The 26,406-nt window shown below is 36.7% G+C and overlaps 1 protein-coding gene across 1 annotated transcript in view; it reads left to right on the top strand.

Annotated features, from left to right (window-relative positions):
• IL17REL (interleukin 17 receptor E like) overlaps nt 1–26,136 on the top strand; it is a 43,796-nt gene extending 17,660 nt beyond the window's left edge. The window contains exons 2-17 of the mRNA XM_066184543.1: nt 1,219–1,246; nt 7,162–7,311; nt 8,052–8,161; nt 9,567–9,681; nt 10,154–10,198; nt 11,055–11,194; nt 11,439–11,510; nt 13,734–13,788; nt 14,354–14,517; nt 16,775–16,822; nt 17,471–17,528; nt 17,844–17,989; nt 20,496–20,555; nt 21,561–21,618; nt 24,158–24,212; nt 25,212–26,136. Coding sequence (XP_066040640.1) covers nt 1,219–1,246; nt 7,162–7,311; nt 8,052–8,161; nt 9,567–9,681; nt 10,154–10,198; nt 11,055–11,194; nt 11,439–11,510; nt 13,734–13,788; nt 14,354–14,517; nt 16,775–16,822; nt 17,471–17,528; nt 17,844–17,989; nt 20,496–20,555; nt 21,561–21,618; nt 24,158–24,212; nt 25,212–25,239 — 1,332 coding nt within the window. The 3' untranslated portion in view covers nt 25,240–26,136. The remainder of the gene's footprint in view (nt 1–1,218; nt 1,247–7,161; nt 7,312–8,051; nt 8,162–9,566; nt 9,682–10,153; nt 10,199–11,054; nt 11,195–11,438; nt 11,511–13,733; nt 13,789–14,353; nt 14,518–16,774; nt 16,823–17,470; nt 17,529–17,843; nt 17,990–20,495; nt 20,556–21,560; nt 21,619–24,157; nt 24,213–25,211) is intronic.
• The last annotated feature ends 270 nt before the right edge of the window (nt 26,137–26,406 follow it).

Genomic DNA, 26,406 nt, shown 5'->3' with positions numbered 1-26,406 from the left:
TATAGCAATAATACGGTTTTGCTCTACAGCTTGGTTTCTGAGGAGCACAGGATTCCCTGTGGATGAAAGCCTCCTGATAAACCAAGCAATAGTTATTTTATGATGTGCTAGTGCTTGCCCAGGCTGTGGCCTCTGTGTTTCAATTCAAGAACTCCTAAATGTCCACCAGAAGTCTTTTGCTGGCTCTAAAACTCACAGATTTGTTGACTTGTTGACAAGATCCTAAAATGTTTTAAAAGGACTGAGAGCTGCCATCCCATTTGAGAGCAGAGGAAACAAGGTGGTGCCTGCTACTTTTGTGGGTGTGATAAAAGTATCTCTTGTCAACAGGACACTGCTTTTAAAGGAAAGAAAATGGGAACATATATTTTGTATGCAAAAGAATCCTGGTATAAGGGCTATGCCAGAAACTTGAATGCCAGAACAGCAGTAAACAGTATTTGCTGGCTAAGGAATAGCCTTTCTTCAGAATGTCATGCATAGCAGTCAAAGTAAGATTTGTTATTTCTGTACTCTACACAGTTTCAGTGTGTGGTTAAATGGTTATTTTACTGGAAAAATGGATGTAGTCTGTCTGCAAGATAGCTGGAAGCTTGTTAAAATCTCAATTCCAGGTTCACTTTTCCTCTTACTCTTGAACACAATAAGTACTGTGGCTCAGTAATTTAATTTTGAGTCTTCTAAGCCAGATGTCAGAAATAAAAAGTCTTATTTCTAGACTTCATTTGCAATTGCCATAATGCTTCCTTTCCAGTGGGATCTTCTAAAACTCATGTAATATTCAGTAATGTTCTAGATATCTTCCATTATAAAACCATTTGGTTTCTTTGCCCTGGTGTGAACAAATCCATTGCAGGGTTTAATGAAGTTATGCATAAACTCTTGGTCAGTAGGAATGGCAGTACCTGATAAAATTATGTCTTTATTTGATGGAACTCTTATATATTTGTTAGAACAATTACACACCTCAGTAGAAATACATGAAAATGAGGATAATGCTGATCTGGTGTCCCCATATGTATCAGGATGTCATATGCAGCACTGATGTGCTTTTCACTTTGTTGGAAAAATCTCTTTTTTTTAACCTTGAAAATTATTTCTGTTGTGGACTATGAATATGTTTACCTGTTTAAGATACGTTTACTTGTGTACAATGATTGAGCAATATTTGTTTTTATTATTACTTCAGCTCTTAAAATATTTTGCTTCTGTTTGCAGGGGCTTCACTGTCAAAGCAAACCTTCTGGTAAGTATACATCGTTCACATTTTTACTGTGTTTGTTTTTAAAGATAATTTGTTAAAGATATTAAATCCACTATGCTAGTGACATCCAATCACTGTCATGACAGGGTATTTGCCACCAGTTCTTTTGTAAAAAACATTGGAAATTGGTAGGTTTTGATAAATATTAGGTTAATGATGACAATTGCTTTATAATTTTCCTTACCATAGCGAAGGAAAGAGTGAAGTGAAAGTCATTTAACCTGTTTTTATTGCTTCTACTCATTACTAATATTACCTATAGTAATAATACAGGGGCTTGAATTACCTGAACTCTGCAGCCTCCATCAGTCACTCCTCTGGTGCACACATTCTATGCAGGGAAGGATGAGGCAGCTGCCTCGCAAACTGTCCCCTCTGAGAGAACAGTCACAGTCTTGCCTGAGAGGACAGTCACAGTGCCCACTCAGAGGACAGTCACAGGCCCCACTCAGAGGACAGTCACAGTCCCTCCCCACTGAGATGGCAGTCACAGTCCCCCCTGAGAGGACTGTCCTAGCTGGAGGCTCAGCTCTGAGCACTGCTGGTCTTCACAGTGCCTTGTCTGAATCCACGTGGCTGGGAGTACATAGACAGGGAGAAGATGTGATGCTGAGCTCAAGCATGTGAGATGCTGATGCTGTGGCATGGGGCATGAACTGAATGTCAGCTGGCACAAGTCCTTACTTGGGATGCATGGCATTTATGGGATTGTGTTGAGATGGAGAGAAAGAATGTGTGTATGGAAGGGATGCAGTTAAAAGTCTCACCAGAAAAAATCTCTCATCTTCTGCTGGTCAGCAGAGTGAAGCTTTGGTGGCTGGTTCAAGGATTGTGAATGAATCTCGTTATGATTAGGCAGCCGAGCTGATAGTTACACAAACTATGTGGAAGGTAGACAAAGAAACAGGGGTGTTGACCCTCTCTCAGCTGGCTGAAACATGCCTTTACGTCCTTGAGCAGTACAGGCTGAGAAAAATCAAGCCTTTCAACCTGTTCTCAAAGGGAGGAACACCCATAATTCTGTTGGTTGTGAGTTAAAATCTGTGCTGGGTATTACACAAATGCAGATCTGGATAGTGGAGACTCACAGGTATCATATGGTGGTGATTCATTCCATCCGTTTTATGACAAGGGGATTTATATGCTGGGAGAGAGGCAAGAGGGGCTGTCACTCTCTGTTGACTGCCAGAATTGCTCAGATCACAGACACAGCCTGGATGAGGTCAGTAGGGACCCCTGGGAGTCATCTGGTCCAACCCCTGATGCAGATGATAAACGTCAGATAAGCTAGATGTTTCACTCTTAACTGAAAGGACACTGAAGGGTTTGTAAACTAAAGATCCATCTTTGAAGATGATATACATGAAGCTGGTGGTAGGTTTTTCAGTGCTGTCTGAAAAAAACTTATCAGCTGTCTTTAACACAAGTAATATGTAGGATGACTCAGCCTTAGAGGGGTGATGAAAAAGCATTTTTTGTCTTCATCCTAATTCACTTGTGCAACAGTGGGTGTATGCTCCTTTGCATACTTCCTTTTCTATATTATTTTCAAAAATTATTTGTTATTTTAGGTAAAATTACCTTAAAAGACATTAAGTCTATAGTAGAGGAGCTTTGCAGTAGTCATTTCTTTTAGCTGCAACAAAAAGATATTTCCTAAAATTTGCAACCACTGCCTCAGTAGTATTTGGCATTGTGGGTTTGACTCTGCCTTCTCCCTCCTGCTCTTCTAGACTCTTAGGTAGTACATAAGAACTAGTATTTGAAATTCATTGTAATATATCCATACATTGATATCAAAGTATAAATGATTTTAAAAAATTACATTTTCAGAAAATGTATTTGACACAGTATATGACCATGTTTTTCAATATCCCTGAAAGTCTGAAATGTTTTCTGAACGGGCAACCATGAAACCCTTTTAATTTACTGTGCATTGCAATCTATTGTGAAAAAGAGGCTGTCAGTCTAAAATTTAATCAATTTCATAATTGCTGTAAGTACTGTCAAGTAGTGAATTTTGGTGCTTATTAACTGAAGTGCACCATGTGGTTGTTGTAGGAGAGCATATCTACTTTGTTGATGAATTTTGTTGAATCATCCCAGTGAACAGATGCAGCAGATACTGTGGTAAATCATATGCAAATAGGTTTGAAATACTGCTGTAATTTATCCTCATGGAATGATGTGCCAGTGAAGCAATTCTAGTAGGCTTTAGAGATGCTCGCAGATTTAGCACTGTCAGTATTCTTAAGTAGTTCAGATTCTTACAATACTTGTAGGGAAGACATATCAGATAAAAAACCAGTTAGGATTTTCTATTGGGTGTTGTCCCAGTCTTGTTATTAATAGGTTTTCTCTGCTTTTTTTTTTTTTTTTCCCCATGCTCTTCTCCAATTTCATCTTCTTACCTGAGGCTTCAAATTATCCATCTATTCATTTCTATTGCTTATTCATTGCTCAGCTCTGGCTTCTATTATCCAACTGTACATAAGGTATGATTTGCTGTCGTGACACTTCTAGGTTGATTGCTGTATCATCAGATTAAAAAAAATTACCTGCTGAGGTTGAGCTGATGGCAAAAGTACAAGGAAATGTCTACATGCTCAATAATAACCCTTGGTTTCTTTATGCCTGGGCTTATATGTGCCCATAATTAAAGAATCTTTTATTAAAGCAACAATCCCTCTCTCATGTAGGGCTAATTACAGCTATTATTCATAAACACAAAATTTAGGTAAGATTTACTCAACAGATGGTTTGTGTAGCAAGATGTATCTTTATGTCTTCTGGGATATAGATAAAACTACTTGCGTGAAAAGGAAAATGGGGTGTGTTCCAGAAGAAAATATCTTAAGGGGGGATTAAAAGATGATAAAGTAGGAGTTTACTGAAGAATTAGTCAGAAATGAGTCTCACACTGTGATGAATTGTAAAATGAAAATTATTTTCTGTCAGGTCGTCCTTGTGTCATGTATTTACTGTAATCCAATGCTAGTGTCCTCATGCATGATATGATCCATTTAAATTATTATTAATGAGTTTTGCAGCATGTTTTGCAATTCTCAAAATCTATCATAAAATTAATGGAAAAAAATCCAAAGTGGAAGTGTAATTTCATTTTACTCAGTGCATTACATGTTTGTTCTCAGTTTGAAAGTAGAAAATGGTCAAGGAGAACAGTGTCTCTGCTGACTGGACAGCAGAGTGTTTGTGAATCTGTCTGATGCTGATCCAGTGTCAGTAATGCACCCAGATTGACTTAGAATTTTCATGAGATAGTTCCAACCCTGTGACATCTGATGATATCATACTGCAGGTGGTAATAGCTAAGGAGAAAATTCAACTAAGTCATGACAGTTTCCCCCCCAAAAATATGGTAGAATAATATAATCAACACACCCAAACAGAATGTTTTGTAAAGAACTGTCCACTTTGAATATCTATCTATCTATCTATCTATCTATCTATCTATCTATCTACATATATATGTCTACATACATTTCCCTCCCCTTAAATAATTTCTATGCAGACATGGGAATGGGTGAGGAAATAAGCCTGGATCAAGAAATTTACAGCAATAACCAAAACTTAAGCAGAAACAGTTAGTCCCAGATACCACTGGGTATCCACAACTGCATCTCATGATGCAGTCAGGAAAATATCCTTTTGAGCAAAGAGACAGAGCTCAAACTAATCACCACTTACCACATTAGTAATAGTTATCAAGTAGTTCTGCAATATGATAAACTGCCAGTTACTTGTGGGAGGATTAATTGAGTGTTGTACAATAACTTTCCATCCTGAGATACCTTCAGGGTTATTACACCACCCATTCTTGGAACATGAAATACAGTTTTCATATCCAGCTGCTTCCACTGTAGTTCTGAGGGCTGTCTCATCTCTTTGGAAATGTTTATAAATTCTTCAAAAGTCAACATACTCCAACTACTCTTAAAGCCTTATGTGTATGTTTTGAGAGATCTGTGTTCTTTCATTGGTTTGCATAAATTGTCTTCTCTAGTTGCCAGTATTTCTTTGGATAATTCAGAGTTGACTACTGCAAGTTGAGGTAAAGTGTCCTTGTTTTCCCATGCTTTTCCACTTGATTCATATCAGCATATCCTGTTGCCTCCAAAATATGCTCATTGACACAAAACCAGGTTAATGGAGTGGAGATTGGGATGTGAAGTGTTTGTCTCTTCTGACTGTATGTATGTGAAATGTACCATGCAGGACTTCTTTCTCCTGATACTGGGTGTGAGGGCACTTAAGGCCTAACAGATTTAAGCCAAAGTGCCACATTTATGTCAGCCTGTCTTCACATCCTGCAGTATCAGTATCTGATCTTTGGTAATAGGCTTCAGCTGCAACTGGACACTGGGAAAATGGGGATGTCATAAGAGAGGAAGAAGTCCTGTTCAGGTCAATACACTTTCAGTCTTTGAATTTAGAGCACTTTTCTTCACTGGAAGGGTTGGAAGGATAAATAAGATAAGCTTTGTCTTTCTTCCTTCTCCACACCCTACCTTTCCTCTGAGAACTATGGATGCGTCTTCCATGTGAGTCAATGAGCATCCACATTTGACAACAGTTCTTGGCTTGACACTGGGGGACACACCCTTTCCTGATGATTCCATTAAGAGTGCTATCCTGAATTTTATGGCAAGCACAGTATTGTGGCACTGCTGTTTCATACTTCCATACTCTTTGACGTACTTGTTGAACTCCTTCTTGGAGCATTTTGAACAGCTGAATTATGTGAATCATTTTTTTTTCCTTCTAGCCTCTCACCAGGGGAAGGAAGGACAATGGTCAATAAAATAATTTTTTTACTTGGGTGGTTTTTAACTTTCATGCTATATATGGAAGGGAGAAGGCTAAGAAATATTTCAAATAAATAGTAGTTATATAGTTGCAACTAAAAGGAGCTGTGCTGCATTGTATACCCCAAAGCCAAGGGACAAAACCTAATTCCCTGGCTATTTGTTCTGATAGTTTCTTGAATTAATAGTTTTTGGGACTACAAACAGTGGATGTGAAGTAGAGAAGCCCAAGGAATGCATTGGGGATTAAATCCACTGTGCCAATATAAATTCATAAATATATAAATAACTGATTTCTGTGTAGGGTAGACTGAGAAGTAGAAAGAGATAAAATATGCTAACTGATGAGGTTTGGGGCCTTACGACCATTTTTTCCTTTTATACTAGCCTTCAGTTTTAGCTCTGCAAACCCCTTTTCTAAGGCTTTGGAATGACTAAATTTACACAGGAAAAAGAAGAAGACATAATAGCTGTTTTCTGTGCCTACTGATTACTGTGTTCTGTGCCCTGTAGAAGGCCTGGATAGTATTTATTCTGCTCTTCTTGTTCTGGTCTAAAGCAGAAGGAAAGCCTGTAGGTGTAAGCTACTCTTCCATAACTAGGAATGCAATGGTGCCCTCTTGTGTGAAAGTGAAATTTTAACAGCAATGGAGACCGTCAGAAAGTCCAAAAATTAAAGTACTATTATGAGAGTGCTCACAATATACAGGTAATGGTTTTGAAAAAAGTTTATATAAACTATTAGTTTAGCCATCTAGCAGATCTCATTAATTAAAAATAGTATGAGTCTAGGTGTGTTCTGCTAACCTTAGCTGTTAGAAGTGTGATTGCTTCCTCTTGTGGGTTAGCATTTCCCTAAGCCTAGAAATTTATTCCAACCCCCTACATTGCTAGTGAAGCCAACTAGCTATGTTGGCCATGGGAAAGTCTTAGGTAAAGTACTGGCTTTGCTGGTCAGTGGTGACTTTCTTACTGATTTCAGGAGAGCTCCAACTTTCCATGTAGTGCTTGCTCTCCCTCAGACATCCTGTGTGCAATGTGTTTTCTCTGTCCTTGTGTTTGCATTTGCAGGTGGCATTTTTAACAGCTTCTGCCATGATGCTCCTGCATCTTTATCATCTATGGTACTGAAAAGCATGAAGATCTCAACGGTGATGAAATGTGTCCAAGGAAGCCCATGCTCTCTTCATTTAAACATTAAAGGAACACTGAGTCTGGATGGTAGGAATCAGCTTTTTTAGTGAGCTCTTCTGTTCACTTTTTATTTATGGCCATTCAGCAAAAATTTGTTCCATATTGTAATATTTGGGACCAAGCTGTTTTCATGTAATGTTATGAAAAAATATTTTTGTGAAAGCATTTTACTACAAAACAGGATGAAGTCATGACTCTTCTCAAGTGAATGAGAACTGAGATAATGAATTCTGCCTCCCAACACAACACATGTAACTTGCCCTCTGCCAGTGCCCCAAGCACACAGCTGCCCTTTTCTTTCTTGCTTTGAAATCCATGCAGGCACACACTCTGTCTGCTCTGATAATCTGGACTTGAGTGACTGCTCCTACAGAAGGAGAAACAGTTTATTCATCTGAAGTTACAATTCTGCACTAAAATAAAATTAAAGTACATGAACTTCCTGTGCATAGTCTATTTTTACTAACACCTTGCCATTCATGTGCTTCATATGTTACCATTTAGATATTTCCTAGTTGGTTCATTCAGAGTTAATAGGTTTATTTTTTAAAGTTTGCATTTAAAACTTCATTAGTAGCAATCTGTATTTAATTCTTGCTCCTACTCCCATGCGTGTTATATATATATAGTCCATTTTTTAGCAGAGATAAAACACATGTGCCTTTCACTTAGAAGGGAAGCTTATGATATGGTGTATTTTAATTTACATTTTTTTTCTTAAAGATGCTTAAATTAGTTTTTTGCAATCTGTTCCTAACTCATTTCAGAGAATGTCCGTGGGCTGGAAATATGTTCTTTTTCACTGGACACACAGCAATCTCAGTGCACAAATGTGAGATTCACTAGGAAAAAAAGCAAGATGCTTAATGGAAAGAAGGTAAACTCCTTTTTGTGGGGGAGTAATTTTTAATTTAAATGTTTAAAAGCCTTTGGAAAAGTATCTTTTGTATCTCTCTTATTTTCTTATTATTTTTGTGGAAAGCTACAATGAAACATATGCTTCAGCACAGCCAAATGAAACTACACAACAAATGCCCTTTTACAACATATAAATTCAATTTTCCACCATTTTTGTACTTATTCCACTTACCTTTTGACAAGGGAACCTGTCTCTGCAGAGACTAATTTTCATATCAGTCTTGCTAGCTTTCTTTTTGTGCCCTCCAAATTGTGTGGAAGCTTTTCTGACTCCAGTGTCTAGGAAGAAAAATGCTGCAGAGATTTTAAGTGTATATTACTTCAGTCAAACCATGTCAATGGAGTTTACACTCTAGAAGACAGGCAGGTGCCTAAGCCCTTGTGCTCATCTGTCCTAAGCCCTTGTAAGGGGCAGTATTTGTTAAGGGAAAGTATTTGTTATTAAAATTTGCAGCTGGGGTAAAAAAGAGCCACCCTTGACCAACTGTTTGAAAGGCATGAACTTTTGCAGTTACTGGTGGATAATGGTTCCTAATCCTATACACAATGTGTTGCTTCATGTGCTTTGTGCACTGATTGCACATGTGGAACAAAGTTCTCCCAAACTGCAATTGCAGTTTGCACTTGGTGTCACTTGATGATGGAACATCCATCCCTATGGGCAATGCAGAGCCACCAGTCAGCAACCACTGGCTTTTAGAGTAAGGCAAGTTTATAGGCAAGAATGAGAAAAACTTATTTAATGAATTTTTCCTAGTTTCAGTTCAGTGACTAAAATGGTGACGTAAGACATCTTTTACTCTCCAAATGCCTTTTACCAAATAGGAGAGTATCCAACATGAAAACCTACATGGAATTTAATAGTTAACTGATAGCAGTGAGGGAATGACCTGCTATAATTGGACCTCAATTTTTTATTTCTTAAATTACTTTCTGTCTCATAAACTGTTATGGTAATTAATAAATTTTCAGAAGTATCCATTAATAATTTAAACTGAAGTTTTTTTTTCCATTCTGCAAATGTCTGTGCTGGTAAAATGCCTATAGACTGGGGCTTTTGATGTTTTTCTGCTTTTAGGATAATTTGATATCCTGTAGATACTTGGGTTTCTTAAAGTGAAGGTGATAGCAACATCCTGGATTAGAAATATTGATACTCTTTGAAATCGTTTTATTAAGTTGTATCTGCTTTTTTTTTTTTTTTTTTTTTTACAATCCTAAACCTACCATATTGACTTCTTAATGCTACTTTTAAATGTAAATATATCTGAACAAAGAATATTCCTTTTCTAAATATCTTAACCAAAGGTTTTTCTGTATCTGGAAGTCGTGTGTAAGCTCAATTTTATAAATGTTTTAAACAGGTACAGGTACAATTCAATTGCATTGAAGTCAATGTAGCACAACACATCTATGTGACCATGAAAACTGTACCACATTACTGTGAAGTCAAGCTGAGTCAGCAATACTATGTTGAAGGTAGGAAAACATCTTAAATCAGATATTCTTCAAGAAATATCTTGTAAGGCTGGAGTCAGAATAGCAAAAATACAATTAATGATAACAGAGAAATGAGCCTGATAAACAACGGGAGTTGTTTTTTGCGGAAAAAGTAACCAGAATTAATACTATTACTCAAATTATTGTTAGGTTCTAGGTAAAGAAGTGAGATGCTATATCCTCAACTGCAGCCTTAACTGCTAATGAGGTTTCCCATTAGAAACCCCAGACTGGGGAGATAGTTCTTTGAGGCACATTGTGATATAATCTCTGCGTGTGGGATCAGTACTTCTTCTTTTTGCCATTTTTATCTAAAACTGTATGTAAATCTGCCTTTAAAAAGAGGGATGAGAGAGAGGTTTCCTGTTGGGAATCTATTGGATAATTTGTCTGTTTAAACAGTTAAATGAATAAAGCAGCACTGAGATAAACTGTGCCTTCTACTTTGCAGATTGCAGAAACAGTGATGTGGGAAAATATATTCCAGCTTGTTCAGGTGAGCTGATCTTCTATGCAACTTAGAGCTGTGAGATATTTCTGGTGACTTACACAATTATATGTTTTCGTACTTAAATGAGCAGGGAGAAAAAAAATTATGATTTCCACCTACCACTACTTATAATTACCATGTAGCTGATAGTTAATGTTCTGGAAATGTACTTCTATGTATTTCTATTGAAATGGTACATGGTAATGTTCTGGAAATATATTGCTATTGAAAATGATACATGGGAGGTAAAGGTTTTGGTAGTCTGTTTGATTTCTAAACTTTTGTAAATAGATTTGTGTTCTTTTAATGCACTTTGGATTGCTGGTTTTATGTTTTGTCTTTAGACAGACCTCATAAATAGATTTAAATTAATTTGCCAAACTGCTCTACTGCTTTTGGCATACCTATGAATGTATGTGTAAAAAATATCCACCCACATATTGCGTTTGTCTATCATAGTTGCACAAATTCTCTATGTAAGAAAATTACAATCTTGGAATCATCAGCCCTTACAGTAGTCTTAGTGTGTATATTTCAAATATTTGTACATAAACTACATAAGATTTCAAGTATTAAGACTGAGGTAAAATTGGTAAGGTGTCTTGGCCTCCCAGTATTAAGAGTGCTAAGCTAAGTAATGTTGAATGAAAATTATGTCTCATAGAAAAGAACATGAGGACTATCCGGGTATAAAAGTAATAATAATTTCAAACATTCTAGGCAAGAATCTATAGATGTTGAGTTTCATCTCCATCAAGTTATGAAATATATGCTGTGCCTTTTATAAATAGATAAAATAGAAATAATAAAGTTATAAAGAAATATATGTAATAATTTCATGCTTGTTTTTATTTTTTTTCAGCTGGAAAATTAGATTATAATTTAGACAGGGCAAGGAAAATTGTAACAGTGAATGTATCCAACTTTCCCCGAGATCAAGATTATTATGTTCGCCTGTGCCACAAATGGTTTACCTGTGAAGATGTTGGGGCATTTGCTGTGGTGAGTTAAACTCATGGTGTTTTGGGGAATTGGTGGGGGGTGTCTTGCAGGTGCCAATGCTCATTAAGGGTATAGTTATAGGAAATGCCATCTATGTCTATATCTTTATCATCTATATCACCTATATCACCTGTATCTATATCTTTCTCTATCTTCATCTATATCATCTATATCCATATCTATCATTTAGCTTTATTAAAAGTCATTTACTGTCCTGGATTTATGACCATCTTTTTCATTTCAGATAAAAGGAAAGGAATCTTTTAAATCCGTTTCTCTGAAATATTCTCAGCTACTCCCATGTCTTTGTATTGAGGTAATACAGTCTGGAATTTGGCATATATTTGTGTTTCTGATTGAAGAAATTTTATCAGCATTTGTGCTAAGAAAGGAGGAAAAACGTGAAGAAAAAGGTTCTAGACACAAGTTTTTGACTAAGGCTTTTTTTGACCTTAGGATTGTGTAAATGTAAGGATTTTTAGGAAATGCTAATTATAACTTGGCAATCAGAAAGAAATAGGATAAAATTTACAATAATTTATGGAATGTGTGTGTAATATTATTTTCACTGATTTTTTATAAACAGTGAAAACCCAGAAGACTTAATCTGACTGAATGTCAGCAGCATTTGATATAGTATTGCATGAGAGACTAAAACAGGCATTGAGGAAACTGAAAGTGAGAAGAAGATTTGAGTGGTAGATGATAGTACCTGGCTGCAGGGCTAACTCAGCAACTCCTGTTGGAGTTGAAGTTGTGCTGGTAGGGAGGTTATATAAGGACAGTACTTAGAGTCATTCTCTTATAAGTGTTTTCATCAATGACATGGGCACAAAATGCAGGAATGTGTAATGGGATTTGCTGGAACACAGTTGAGACATGTAATCAAAATGGAAGAGGGTCAGGTCATTGGAAGAGTCTAGAGATCTTCATTTGTGACATAACTGAAGGACAATGAAGTGTAAAGTATAAAGTACAATTTCATGCACTTGCTCTAATAAAAAGAATTCTTGCAGTAAGATGCCAGTCCTCATTTAGAAATAACAGTGGAAGAAAAAAGATCTGGGTGAAATACTTGATCACAAGGTAATTAACTAGCTTGCTTCCATGATGTAAACATGAACAAAAGTCTAGTGAGTTAGATTATTCCAAGCTAACAGGAAAGTATGGGCAAGGCCTTCTTTGAAATACTGAAAGGAATTCTTGTATCCATATTCAAGAAAGATTATTCAAAAGGAAGATGTACATTAAAAATCTGCAATGGTTGGGGAATGAAGAGACTGTTTTACAAAGGAGATTCAAATATCATGTTTCTATTAGCCAAGTAAAATACATACAAAGAGAAAATATGTTTGGTGTGTAAATACAGACCAGAAGGGTCACTTATAAGGAAAAATAAGATATGTTTTAAACAAAAGCCATTCTTGCAATGAGAATGAAGGGGGATAAACTTCATTCCATGAATATATTCAGGTTTGTTACAGATTTTTCTGATAACTTGAGAAATGAGATTTTGGAATGTCTTTTATACAAGGAATAAAAGGTCCCAAACAGATTTAAAACTATATCGATAACATAGAAAGATACTATGTGAACTTAGTTTTCTCACTGAATTTTGGGGTTGGATTTACCTTGCAGATTAAGGTATCTAAATGTAGATATCCAAATATAGATATCAACATATGAATTAGATGTCCAAACTCTTAAAGTCAGTGGGGATCTAGTTAATGCAGTCAGTTGCTCAACTGACCAAAGGTAGACAGCCCTTTTGGGATGTGCTGGACTGCACTGTAGATTCCACTGGCTGCACTGGCAAGGTTGTCATATGGCTACTGTGATAGTAATTTGGGCACTTTAGTCACACTTAGATGTGTACATTGTGGGACCTAAAATCACATACCTAAATATGCAAGCTGAACCACAACATCTCTTCCAAGCCTACAAAATGGTTTCATTCTACTCTGAAAATATGAGGCCACTAAGAAAATATTATTCCTCTCAGTGTACACACAGAAAATTCTGCGCTAGGATTGCTGAGCAACTGGGTGGGAACTCCAAATAACAGAAACATTTGCACGTGAATCTAAATAAATAGGGTATAACAGCAGCCATGCATGTATATTTGAAGATTGGGTTAAGTGTTAGTCTTCAGATTTTAAGGATGCATCCTTTAGCATTGCCCAGGCCAGAAGGTTTTATATTATGATTATTGAATGTTTCGAAACCCCTAGAAAGTAATGCCACCGTAAGAAACTTACTGAAAATCAATCAGGAAGACTTTCTAAATGAAATTGGACTAAACATACAACTTAGAAATAGTAGTAATATAGTATTAGAAGGGATCACCTTAGCTCAATGCCCCTAATGATGAACAATAAAATGAAAATATAGCGCAAAACTTCTTTTAAAAAATGACTTTCAAAGCTTTCTAACAAATATAGTAGCCTTATCTTTGGTGGAAAAATTTCTCCCATATTCTACCTGAAACGTTAAAAGCATGTGTATCTGACAACCTCTAATGTCCACTGTTTGGTTGTAGGGTTGGCTGGCACTTCCAGATGCAAGAAGGATACAACTTTGTCCCTTTGAAAATGGCAAGTACTGTGTGATTACTCTTTACAGGAGTGACTTTCAGCAGCTCCAGTAGTATGTCACAATTTAAATTAATCTACAGGGAAAATCATGTATTGCAAAACTTCAAGGAAATCATCATATTGGTTTGTTTTACTGTGGGTAGATAAAATAACTTACTTCCAGACCAAATAGTTCACCAAGTTTATGCCAACATAAACACTAAGTAACTAAACCCACATTTTCTTAAGTGACACAAAAACTGGCCTGAAGGAATAGAAGGTCGGCTTAGAAATGAGCTGAGTGCTTGAAGAGTGCAATTTGAAGAAGATATCAAATACCTAACTTAACAGAGGGGGCAGGGAGTTGAAAAAGCTGACAGTTAACTATATATGTATGTTCCATAGGGAAATTATTCACACAAATATTCCAGCAATGTCAGAATTTATTCTGAGATGACAGCTGAAAAAGGAATTGCCTTATTTACACACACATGAAAGTAAATGTTTTGCCAGGCAAATAGAAAAGTGTGGCCTAAAAAGTGTTTTTTTGTGTTATATAATGTTCTCCCTCTCTCTTTGTACACAGATACACAGGTGCTATGGGACAATGCTGTTTATAACCCATTGACACAAACCCTTACTTGGGAGCCAGCCTGTCCTGTCCTTGTCACGGTTAACCTATGCAGGTTCACCAAGTCAAATGACCATTGTGAAGATATAGAAAACTCTTTCAAAAGTTCTCCTGAGAAAGTAAGAGCTATGTGGATTAATTCAAACTGTGAGATTGATGGGCATCACCAAAGGAATAATGTGAAGAACTAGACTTTGGAATAAGAGCAGTTGCAAATTCCTCTCCACTGATACTTAAAACTATTCATAATCAGAGTCTGTTCTTGCACATGAATCACATGATTTATTCAAAATGGTCACTGACTCATTATAAAGAAATAAAATGTGGAGATGACTGGGCAGCTAGTAATGTTTGCTAAATTGTTTGGGATAAATAGGATCTGCTTTTATTTATAATTCATGTCAGATTCCCCATAAAGTAAGGGAGACAGACACATTGTGAGGACAACTCTTTTTTGTAGACAGACATAATAGGTTGGAGGGATTTCTTTCTGGTGGTACTACCTTTTTACTGTCACAGGAGTCTGTAGTGATTAGATGCAATTTAGATATTTAACATAGACATTGAAAATGTAAATGAGATTAAGCTAAATCTCTTTAAATATTTCTGGAGACAAAATGGTACTTTGGTAGGGCACAATTGTTTTGTAATTAAGATCTTTCTGAAGTGCCTTCCTCAACTTGGTCCAATGTCTTGAAATTGTGGGTGCTGAAATATTGTGTCCCTTAGTTCTTCCAGCACTTATTTTCTCAAGCTGAGAAGGGTTTTCAAACGTCCCTGTCTTGAATACCTTGACACTTCAATCTGAAATCTGATTATACCGAATGCTCTGGGTTTTTGAGGTGCATTAGAATTCATTTCATCATGAAAAGTAAGTTTCAGGCTTGCCTGATTGTGGAGAGAACGCAGTAAACTAAAAGTAACAACTGAAAAGGCAAATAAAATCAAATACAAGATACTAATTTTGAAATTTTTGGATTAATATTATTATTTTGATTACATGATTGGGGAGAGGTTGGGGCTGACTCAAGACTGTCAAATGCTTTTGTGATTAGGAACTCCTGGCCAAGCCTTTAGTTATTGTTCAGATTCATCATTTATAAGTTCCAACAAAGCTTTGATCTTGAAAGAACAGATTAATTTAATTTTAGATGTGAGTGATCCCTGTGGGATTATTCATCTGCTGGCAACAAGTACAACTCATTGCTTGCAGGAGAGAAAAAGAAAAAAAAAAAAGAGAATAAGACTAAAATGAGGTCTGGCTGGTAATGGTTGTATCTCTTACCAGAACAGAATCCAACTTTTTATGGAGTATGAGTGTTTTTCTGTATTTACTGATTGCACTTAATGGCTGAACATTAATATTAATCATAGAACCATAGAGTATTCTGAGCTGGAAGGGCCCCAGAAAGATCATCAACATTCATGGATAAAATGAATTCCCTTTTTTTCTTCATTAATTCTGACAAGTTTGATACTGAATTTGGTGCATTTATTGTACTGTAATCCTGAAAACCTTCTCTGTAGTGTGCTGGAAACTACTGCAGATTTCTCAGATAGGGCCAGCTGCACTGTAAATCTACACAAGGACACACAAGTCTAATACCATGCACATGTGCTGACTTAGGCACAAAAGCTGCATCACTCCTCTTTACTGAGGCTGGGGCTTTCTCTGTCAATGACAATGCTGTCTCCAGGTCTGAGAAGACTCCTACAGAACTATCTCCTGGGACGCTGTTATTATGTTCTCAAAAGAAGCTACAGGAAGGAAGTGTTTGGCTGTGTATTGTACTCAGTCACTTGAGCAACACGGTTTATTTAAGTAGGATCACTTATATGTGTAGCAATTGTTTATATAGGACAAGGCTTTTTCTGGTGAAGTCCTTGGTTGACAAACAGTTGTTAATCGAGAAAACCGCATTTTGTGGATTGCTTAAGTGGATTTCTAAAATTCAGCTTATGTTTCACTGTTCTGAAATATGGGTATGGAAAATTGAAAGATTTCTCAACTGATGGTGGAGTACTTTTTGATATATGTTTAATAGTTCAGCTCAGTTGTTCATGAGTGGCAAGTAAGGGGTTGAAACAAGACAATTGTGTAATCAGAATTTTGCACAAGCCACTATGCAATCAATTAATTTAGCTCTAATGGGTCAGGCTGACCATAAAAAATGCTACATGTTGCAGATAAAAAGAAGCAAACTATTCAGTAATCCAAAACAGCAGTTGTTTCTAACCATTTAATGTGATTAACTTCCAGGGATGTTTATGAAGTAAACAAAGCCTTCTCAGTCATCAAACCGTGAAAATTTTCAGTAGTTGATTTTGTGAACCTAGTTAATAAAACTAGCTAATTCTGAGTGCTCTATCTTCCAGCAGGTTAAATATTCTCGTGTGGATACTCACCCAAGACTTTGCATGAAGGTAAAGGGATTTCTTTGTAAAACACATTTTAACTGCCATTTTTCTGTCTCTAAAAAAAATGAGCTGCTGATATTCTTTATGATGAATATTTTTTTTTTCATAGTTCTGACGAATGGGAACTGAGAATAAAGGAAAAGTGAAAGATTAGATTAGAAGGTGACTGTTTTGAAGTGCAAGAGCAATGATAGATAGGACACAGGTCAGACTGTGCCCTTTATTTTTTCTGTTTAAGAAAAAATGGTTTTGGTCAATGAAAACTCTGAAGAATGTACTCCACTTTACATATAAATTTTTTATAGTAAATATTTGAAAATAAAATGATCAATGCAGTACATTTAATGGAGACTCTCTTACTATTCTAGTTGAGAAAAAATGCCAAATAAGGCTAATACCAGCCTATTATTGTTTTCTTTTAGAATACTTGTAAGTCAGTGGAACCAGATATTTCTGTAAAACATGAATGATTAAGAATACCTGAAGAATTAAGGGATCTAATTTAAGTCAAAAGTTGGAAGCTACCATAAAGCAGGAAAGCTGTGAATTAATCTTCTGCAACTTTGTGGAATGCCCTGATCATCACTAGTTGAATATTTTGCCATAGATTGAAATGGAAAAATCAGTTTTCCCAACATGTTTCTCTGCTTTCAGTTTACAACCAAACGAGGATCTTGGATTAAATGCCCATTTGCTCATGGAGAATTTCCAGGTAAATATATATTCTTAAAATTGCATAACATTACATTGCAGAAAATATTTAAATCACTAGATATGAGCTGCTTCCTTTAAGTGAGAAGTGGATAAATCTACTGAGGACAAATCTATCCTCAGAAGATGTAGTGTTCATCAGTATAAAAAGTGACTTGTAGGAATCAAAATAACTACTTGCATATTGTTAAATAGCACTTAAAAATACAAAAAGCTTTTATTATATATATATATATATATATATATATATATACGTTTTAGAATATAATGTATGGTCCTTGTACATCTAAAAGTAAGTCTTTTCCCCTAATATCAGCCTGGAAAATGAGGACTGCTGCAGTTGCAGAACAAATACAAGTTTTCTTCACATCGCAAACCAAGGCACAGTTCTCAGTGCTTGTGTGTAACAGGACACAGATGGCTTCATGTGAATCTCTTGGGATGCACTTTTCAGTCTCTGTGGTTTGTATATATTATTTCTTAAACATTGTAAGGCTTTTAAATATACCTAACTTCATTCATTTATTATTCTATTTATCGTTCTGCAGCTTGAATCCATTAATAAACCATGTACATATTGGAACAATTACTGGAACATTTTAAAAGCATGTAGTTCTAAATCTGATCTCACACTGAAACAAGAAATAAATAAAAATCCTGAAGTCAAATGAGTCACATCAAAGGATATGACTATTGAGTGGAACCTTAATATTATTTTAATGTCATTTTTGTAGCATGAGATTTGTATTATGTATATAGCAAATGTTATTGTTAATATTTCATATATGGGTCACTGATATTGCTGACCTGGCAAATCACACGTCATGAAATGTAAGACTTGAGGCATCAATCCATGATGAACTCTAAATGTCACAGCAGCCAATACAAACTCAACATGCAAAAAGGGTTAGTTTTCAGCCAAATTATCTTTTTGACCCAGTTGATTGTGTGGCTACACAACTACTTCTTCCAACGAAGTAGGGACAGAGTGGGAAAAAAATTATGGGAGGATGAGATTTCAGTTTCAGGCAGCAGCTAGTCATGAGAGCCTCATTCCTCTCTTACAACTTAGTCTAGATCCCATGCATTTTCAGTGCAGCACTGTGGTTTACCCTTTGACGCTGCCCATCAGTTACCTTGTTGGCCCAAACTGTGATCTGCTGAGAGACACATCTGGAAAGTGAAGTCAAAGAGCAAAAGAGTGGCCATAGCATTATTTTTCAAACAGAAGAATATTAGCAGGGTAGATCCTAGTAGCTACTAGGACCACCATGCTGAAAGACATCTACCTGGTTTAGCAGCCAGATCCTCAGTAGTCTCATGTCCACTGCTAAATATGTGCTCCTGCTGTCTGCTTCACTGACCAGGTACATGAGATGGCACATGATGAATTTGGAGAAATTTGAGAAATCTAGATATTGTGATTTGAATTGCTACTCCTGACTGTTGCCTTTGCTCCGCTGTAGGGGGATGTGCTTTAGAACACACAAGCATAGCTGCTACATCTGTCCTCTCTTTAGAGTAAATTCCAGCTGTGCTTATTTGTTACTATGCAGGGACACAATGCAACTGTGCCTTTTCCAGCTACTTGTGATTCTTCTAGTGAGAAGGATGCACATATACCAGGGTTTAGCTGATGACCAGGCAGTTATGAACAAGGATTTCTTAAACATAATTGGCTGGACGCTGAACGCTGAATTTGTTTTCTAGTGAATGAGTTTAGATTGTTATTGCACCTGTCATGCTGAATGTAACAGAACAGCTGTTAAAAACAGAGTTTTCCAACTCAGCTCAATCTGACGACATGCATAAATGGAAGATGATAACTTGCTCCTCTAGGAGATCCCAGAGATTAATAATCATGGGAAAAGGCCTTGGAAAAAACAGCTATCCTAATCAACATGCACCACAGAGAACATTGGTGGTAATATCAAGAGTCTGTCCTAGTGGGAAAAGCTGTCTGGAAAGTGCTGTATTATTGGCAGAGATGGAGATCTGTATGGAGAAGAGTCGTCAACACTCAGGGAACCTTCAGTAGCACTTCCCTTCAACTGGTCTCTTTCACATGAAATCTGTGGAGTTTATACTTTCTGTTTTTAAAGGTTCCCGCTGTGAATTGCTAAGTGAAAGGGGTAATGGTGGAGCACCAATAAATCACAGCTAGATATTGAAGTGTGTGTTTCATGAAGGCACTGATGCATTTAAAAATGCTGTTTTCTTCCCTGTGGTACAAAGCTGTTATGTCCTCTGCTACTGCGACAGAATGGGGCCCCACATAAATTACATACAGTTCCTGTCTCAACTCCGTGAGCAGTATAGACAAAGTTTTCATCAAGACTTAACTGTGTTCCCAGAAACCCATGTTGATCCTCTAACTACTAATTCCTCTTCAGTCGTGCTTGAAAAAAAATATATTCCCCCAAATTACTTTAGGAGTTTGTCACACTGAAGAGAGTGGTGTGGGATTCATAGCTATTGATGGAGTAACAGACATTATTTTGTGGACAAACCATAATCAATCAAATATTAAATGTCAAGCCAGTCATTTAGGACAATTTCACCCTAAGGCTCAGCTTGTTCTCTCCATACAATGGGATGGGAAGTCCAGAAGGACTGTAAAGACAGGGTCATTCCTTCAGTTCATACACCAGGGAAAAGAAGTGAAGATGATGGGAGGAAGCAAACAGTGGGGGAGTGTGTCCTCATTATGATGCTCCATAAAATGCAGTAATATTAGCCCTCTTCCTGTGCTGCCACATTGTGCTTGGCAAAACTACACCAGCTGCTTATGGTCATTGAGATCTGGGGTTATCTCTGAAAATAAATAACCTTCCATTAATTTTCTAATAAAGTAGAACACATAGCATTATTGGAAACCAAAGCAAAGAGCTGGAGAGACACAGTCTGTTTTCATTGTTCCAGGGTATGGAAAATAGTGATTTTCAATTTCTCTTTTTTTATTCGTTAGGGCGATTCTGTTTCAATTACTATGTCACAGGAAATGTGTGGGTCAACACTTTGCATTCAGGTATGTGTCTTTCTTTTGCCAGGTACCCTGTACAAAATAAACTAATAAATCATTAAAAAAACAAGCAAACCTGCAGGTACTCTCACTGCTTTCTCCTCCCAGCTAAATCTGATTACTGAGAAAATCAAGTTGGCAAAGAGGATTATTTATAGCTTGGTGTGCTGCCATCACCTCTCTTTGAGATGACATTAATTAACTGAGAATTTGCTCTCCGTGGTCTTCCTTTGTCAGGGACAGATAAAAGGATATCATCAGGATATTGCTAATTCTGTCTTTATATGTTCCTTCATAAAAAAAAAAAATCCAAGCTATAAAAGATCCAAGTAAATAATAGATGAATTTTCAAAAACTGACATTGACTAGAAAAGGTGAGGCATCTAGTAAACAGCACAGCAAGTGCACTGTGTCTTAGAATTAGCACTCAGGAAAGTAGAACCGAAAAATTATTTCTGTCATTTCTGCACACCATTTCCATAGCTGAACTTTATTAAGAAATTTTATTCAAAGAAAATGAGCATAAAGCTGATAGGTTTATGCCTCTCTGGAGTTAATGCTCTCAGCAGACACAGAGAGAAATGAAAGTGAGAGTGGAGCTCTGAGGCTCCAGTAGCTGCCCTGGAAGGCCCTGGGAAGAGAGGCAAGATGAAAGTGAGATTGGCAAGAACCTTCTGAGTAATGAGCGTAGTAGTTCTTTCCCCAGTGAGAAATGAAATTTGATGGGGAGACTGATAATTTCCTGCATAAATTATTTATTTTGCAAATAAGCCAGTATCTGTCAGACAACAATAACAACAAAAATTATCATTAGCTCTATCATTTAGAGACCTAAAAGTGATTGCAACTCAATATACACTAGACCAGCAATCTCCATATGTGTATATTTAAAAACAGATTTAAAATGCAGTCACTTGAGTAAACTAATAAAGCGATCTCATTTTGTCAACATAAGTGCTTACTAACAGTTCTGCTGAAAGGGGAATAAGCCTCAATCCTTTCTTTTAAAAGGGCTGGAGAACAGATGTAGATTATTCAGTTCCACTGCAGATCTGCGATACTTACTGTGGTAAGTATGCATGTTAACAAAAGGAGCATTGGGTCTTGATTCTGTAGTAGAGAACATTTCAGGTGAAGTGTGTTTTCACTGGGGAACTGACGTGGGATTCACCTGACTGAATGTACATGTGTGCATAAAAGATAGATATGTTCAGACTCCTTTATAGACAGTGGATGCATTTACCTCATGAGCTACTTTAATTAGCTCTGCAAGGGCAACTTGTGTGGCTGGCTGCTGCCTCTGCTTCCTGGGTGATTTTTCCACCCTGTGCCAGGTTCTGTGTGTCACACCTATATTTACCTTGCTGTCAGTACATGAGGTAACTAGTTAAAAACACACCTCGGCAACACACTACTGCCACTGCAACGACTGCAGCACAACCCTGGTGTCAGTTCCCCACCTCTGCAAATGGGACAGCAGCATTTCCTTCCACTTCCCAGCAAGCAGAAGTTTGCTTCTGGATATCATGATGATGATGATGATGATGATGATGATGATGATTTCAGGTACACTCAGATACACTATAGAGTCAGAATATTCTAAATTCTCCAAGCCCTGAAAGTAACACATTGTAGAAATTAGTGAGTTCAGAGCAAACTAAGGCTGTGGGGTTTATGGTGAGCAGTACAGCAGTGGATTGAGTAATTTAGAACTAAAAAGTCTAAAATGAATCATGCTGAGAAGCCTCAATCTGAGCATTGCCAAAAACACTTCTCTAAGCTCACACAACCAACCAACCAACCAAGCAACCAAGCAACCAACATCCCTTCTAGTTCACTACATATATAGTAAGTCTTGTGACAGATTTTCCCTGTTGCCTAAAAACACCTGTCAGTTAACTACAGCTTTAGATTTGGAAGCCTGATAATAAAAAGAAGGGAGCTTGAATTTTTAGTCTGAATGTAGTTCCTTGTGTGATCATTCATATAATGCCAGTTCAGGTTTCTTCACTGGAAAACCTGTAACAAGCCCACTCAAGATGAATAACTTAAATAATCAGAGTGTTGTGGTTCATACAGTGTGGTTACATTTTCATTTTTCATATTTTCCATTTTAAAAATGTGGAGTATAACAAAAGCATGTAGAATAATTAAAAGCTTTAGAGATGGCAGCCTTGGATTTTCTCTGCACCTCATAGTAGGAGAGAATGTGTCTGTGTAGCAAATGGAAATAGCAGAACATAGAAAGCTGATTAAAGAATTTTTTGGGCATAATATATGATTGAATATTGGACTTTTCGTCACAGGTTTGTTTGCTTTGCTTGGTTTCTTTGTGTTTTGTTTGTATGTCTGTGTGTGGTTTTTTTTTCCTTCTGATTAGGAATCTGTGGAGATTCAGAAAAAAAGTAGAAAATGTGCACTTATCAAGATTATCAGAACTTTAATATGTGATTACTGTGTTTTTTGTACATTAACCTCATGCTTCATGGATTCTGACATTATAGTTTCGGGATAATGTGATATACATTGGTTGGCAGATAAATCCATCTCTATCTGTGGACCAGTGTTCCCTAAACCTCCCTGTAAGGAAGATGGTACAAGCCAGTGTCAGAGGTGGGACACTGAACTGGGTTGGTCTGTCTCACTGCCATAATTCCAATGTCCTTACTGACTCATTGGAAGCCACCAGCTGCTTCTCAGGTGTAAGGTTTTTAATGTATCAGTAACAGCAAAACTACTAAGGACTTTTGTATTCTTAAATGCATATCTTCTATAACAAAGGTATTTCTTAAACACTAGCCTTTTAAAATCAGGACATGATGAAAGTTTCTTAGAAGAGTCCCTGAGGGTGATAATTACTTCATTGGGATGCTATTGTGTTTGGGCCTAAGATATTAAGAAAACCCATCTACATAAAGGTGAAGGCAATATTAACCTTGAGATCTGTCTGTAATCTGTGACAATATGGTTTATACAAATGTCAAAGCAAATGAAAAATAATCTTGTAATGGCATAATGAAAATACATACTGTCTACATATTTGTAAAATAGAAATGCGCATGTTAAGTGTTACTGTTAAAGGTACCAAGCACTGCCAGTGTGTCCAGAAGACTCATTATGTTATTAAAAAATGAGATTCCAGTCATAACAACATCTACTATAAAAAAGTCAGTGTGTCTAACCATCAGGAAGGCTGCTCTTTACCCAGGCTTCAAGAAGAGCTTTCTGGCATGTAGAATTTGTTAGTCTACAATGGATTGCATTTTTCTGTAAGTAGGTGTGCTTTGGGAATTACAATGGATTGGTCTTGTTTACTCTACAAAGGATGGAAATAGGAAAATAATGTGGTGGTTTTTTTAAAATTTGCATTTAATAGCATTGACTTGGAGGCAAAACTATGTGTTCCTTTTTAATTTTCCATTTCCTTTGACCATTTTCTGGATTCTATTTAATAAAGTCAAGCATTTTAAGACATTATTTCACCTGTAAAATAAGAAACTTATGTATGTTGTACATGAAACAATTACCCAAATCAGTTACTATGAGAATAAATATGTGAATCTTAATGAAAACAAAATGGAAACCTATATTTGAACTTGTTCCCTCAGGTTTTCATGGTCAGCCACACAGTGATGGAAACCCAGCAAAAGCCATGACACACAGGTACCCACCTAATATACAGTTCAAAACATCTATGGGAATGGATGGAGTTTTTAATCTTGAAACCATATCACTGGCCTTGCTACAGGCACAGAAAGAAAATCTGAATGAATTTTGTATATAGCTAGAAGGAATATCGGGTTCTTAACTTTCCCTTTCCCACTGAACACATTCCTTGCTTCTGTGCTCTCTCTTTTCTTGCTTTCTCTCTTTCCTGTTTAGTTTGGAATCAGAGGTGTAGCTGCCTTGCTGCCAGAGTGAGGAGAAAGGGAGGCAAATAACCAGTGGAAGTAAGAAGTTTGTAAAATAACACAACCTTCAAGAGCCCTGAAACAAGCTCAGATGTGCTGTGCGTGATATTCACATTATTAGCACCTGTCCCCTTCTTTCCCACTGATGTTTGCATGCAAACCCTCTGTGCTCTCACTGATTACACGTCTGCTCAGCTGTTCCAATGCTGCTTCTTATTGCCACAGTCTTCTACAAAACATCTCTCCTAGGCTACAGACAAATCAGTAAATAATGCAGCCCATGGAGGTATAACTGGGTAGACCCTGAGCCCTTAAAAATTCTCTTCTCTTAAGGATACCTTTCAGAGCTAACCTAGACGAGTGGGAGCTACCTATAACTCCAGAGAAAATAGAGATGGTCTGAAAAAGCCTTGTTCAAAGATGGGGAAAAGATGCAGCCTTGCAGTAGCTCTGCAAATCATGTGGTTGAGAAGGAGCTACCATCCTTGTTTTGAGGCAGATTTTGCCTTTTTCCTTGTCATAAGATACCATTCAGAATAAAGTTTCCTGGTTTTGTTTTTTTGTTCATAGAAGCACAGTTTGAACTGTGACAGTCAAGTCAAGTAGACCACTTGTTAGATGCGGTCAAGCTGTAGACCAATGGTTAGATTTTTTTTTTTACGCCAACTATATATGAATACAATGAACTTTTTCACACTTTGGAGAAAATAACCTCACAACAATCTTCTTTCCTCTTCTGTTTTTCTCCTAGGATGAAGAGTGTGCAGTCCTTGCATTGAATTTAACAATGTGTTGTCAAGGTCCTCAGTATCTTCTCAACATTGTATTTTGGTGCAACTTGCAAATATTGTCTAACTGGTCATTTCTCATGACAGTAGTTTCTAATTAGATTATTCTCATGACTGAAGAATTTAGCAAGTTGAGCCTACTCTAGTATGACAAATTCAGATTATGATTCCTTATTTCCCAGTATTTAAAAAAAAAAAAAGTCTTAGATCACTTAGAAAATCAGGTCCACATTTCCCATCTAAAGTAGTATTTTATACAAAACATGCTTCAAGTGAGTACTTACACAGTACTTTGTGTACCTATAGAACAAGTATTTCAGATTTTCTTGCTTGTAACCTTCATTTTAAAACCATAAGCAATAGTTTCTGAGAAATGTAGAATGGAGGAAGTTTTCTCAGCTTTGATGCATTATTCTTGTTTGCAATTTCCTGTCTTGATTTTCTCCAGCCATTCTGATGATCTCACCATGACAGAACATGTTATTTAAGTATATCTAAACATTGCTTTCTGTGTTTGCATTTGTGTTTGCCTCAGAGATAATTTTCCCATTTTCTGAGTGGTACATGTCTTTGGTTTGATAGCTATTTAAAACTGTCTTGTGGAAATCTGGTCTAGAAGGAAACATTTTAATGGAAATAATGGAAATATTTTTCCCCATTATACCAGTATTTATACTCAATTGTTCAGGATAATATTACACACTGTACTGATTAACAAATATTTGGCCTTTATTCGCTGAAGAGTCCTGTCAAACATACTTCCTGTTGTGTAACATTGGAATAAAAGATGATTAATAGCATATCCTGAAACCATGTGGAATTGATCATTTGAGATCAGGAATTCAGGTGAGGAGTAAGGGCCTGGAACAAGAAGATCAATAAAAAATATTTTCCATCTGAATGTGTGAGAGTTTAAAATTTGTTTGTTTTGTTTTGTTTCAAGACATTCATTGACACATTTACAGAGTACAGTATAAGAGACATCCACTCCATTGAAACACAAGAATTTGCCCTGGAGAGGTCAAGTTCTGCTTGACCCCTTTGATATAAAAGCTTTATTGTTTAGACTGCACAGCTATCAGATCTAGTCCCATTCCTAGCAGTGCTGCAGCTCTAAAAGCAGAGGTAGCAGGGCAGCATTCCTAAAGCACTTAGTTA

This window comes from Chamaea fasciata, unplaced genomic scaffold (assembly GCF_029207755.1).
Source record: "Chamaea fasciata isolate MVZ Bird 193981 ecotype frontalis unplaced genomic scaffold, bChaFas1.0.hap1 SCAF_5, whole genome shotgun sequence".
Classification (NCBI taxonomy): domain Eukaryota; kingdom Metazoa; phylum Chordata; class Aves; order Passeriformes; family Sylviidae; genus Chamaea; species Chamaea fasciata.
Note: the sequence above shows the minus strand (reverse complement) of the source record. Positions and strands in the feature narration are given on the sequence as shown.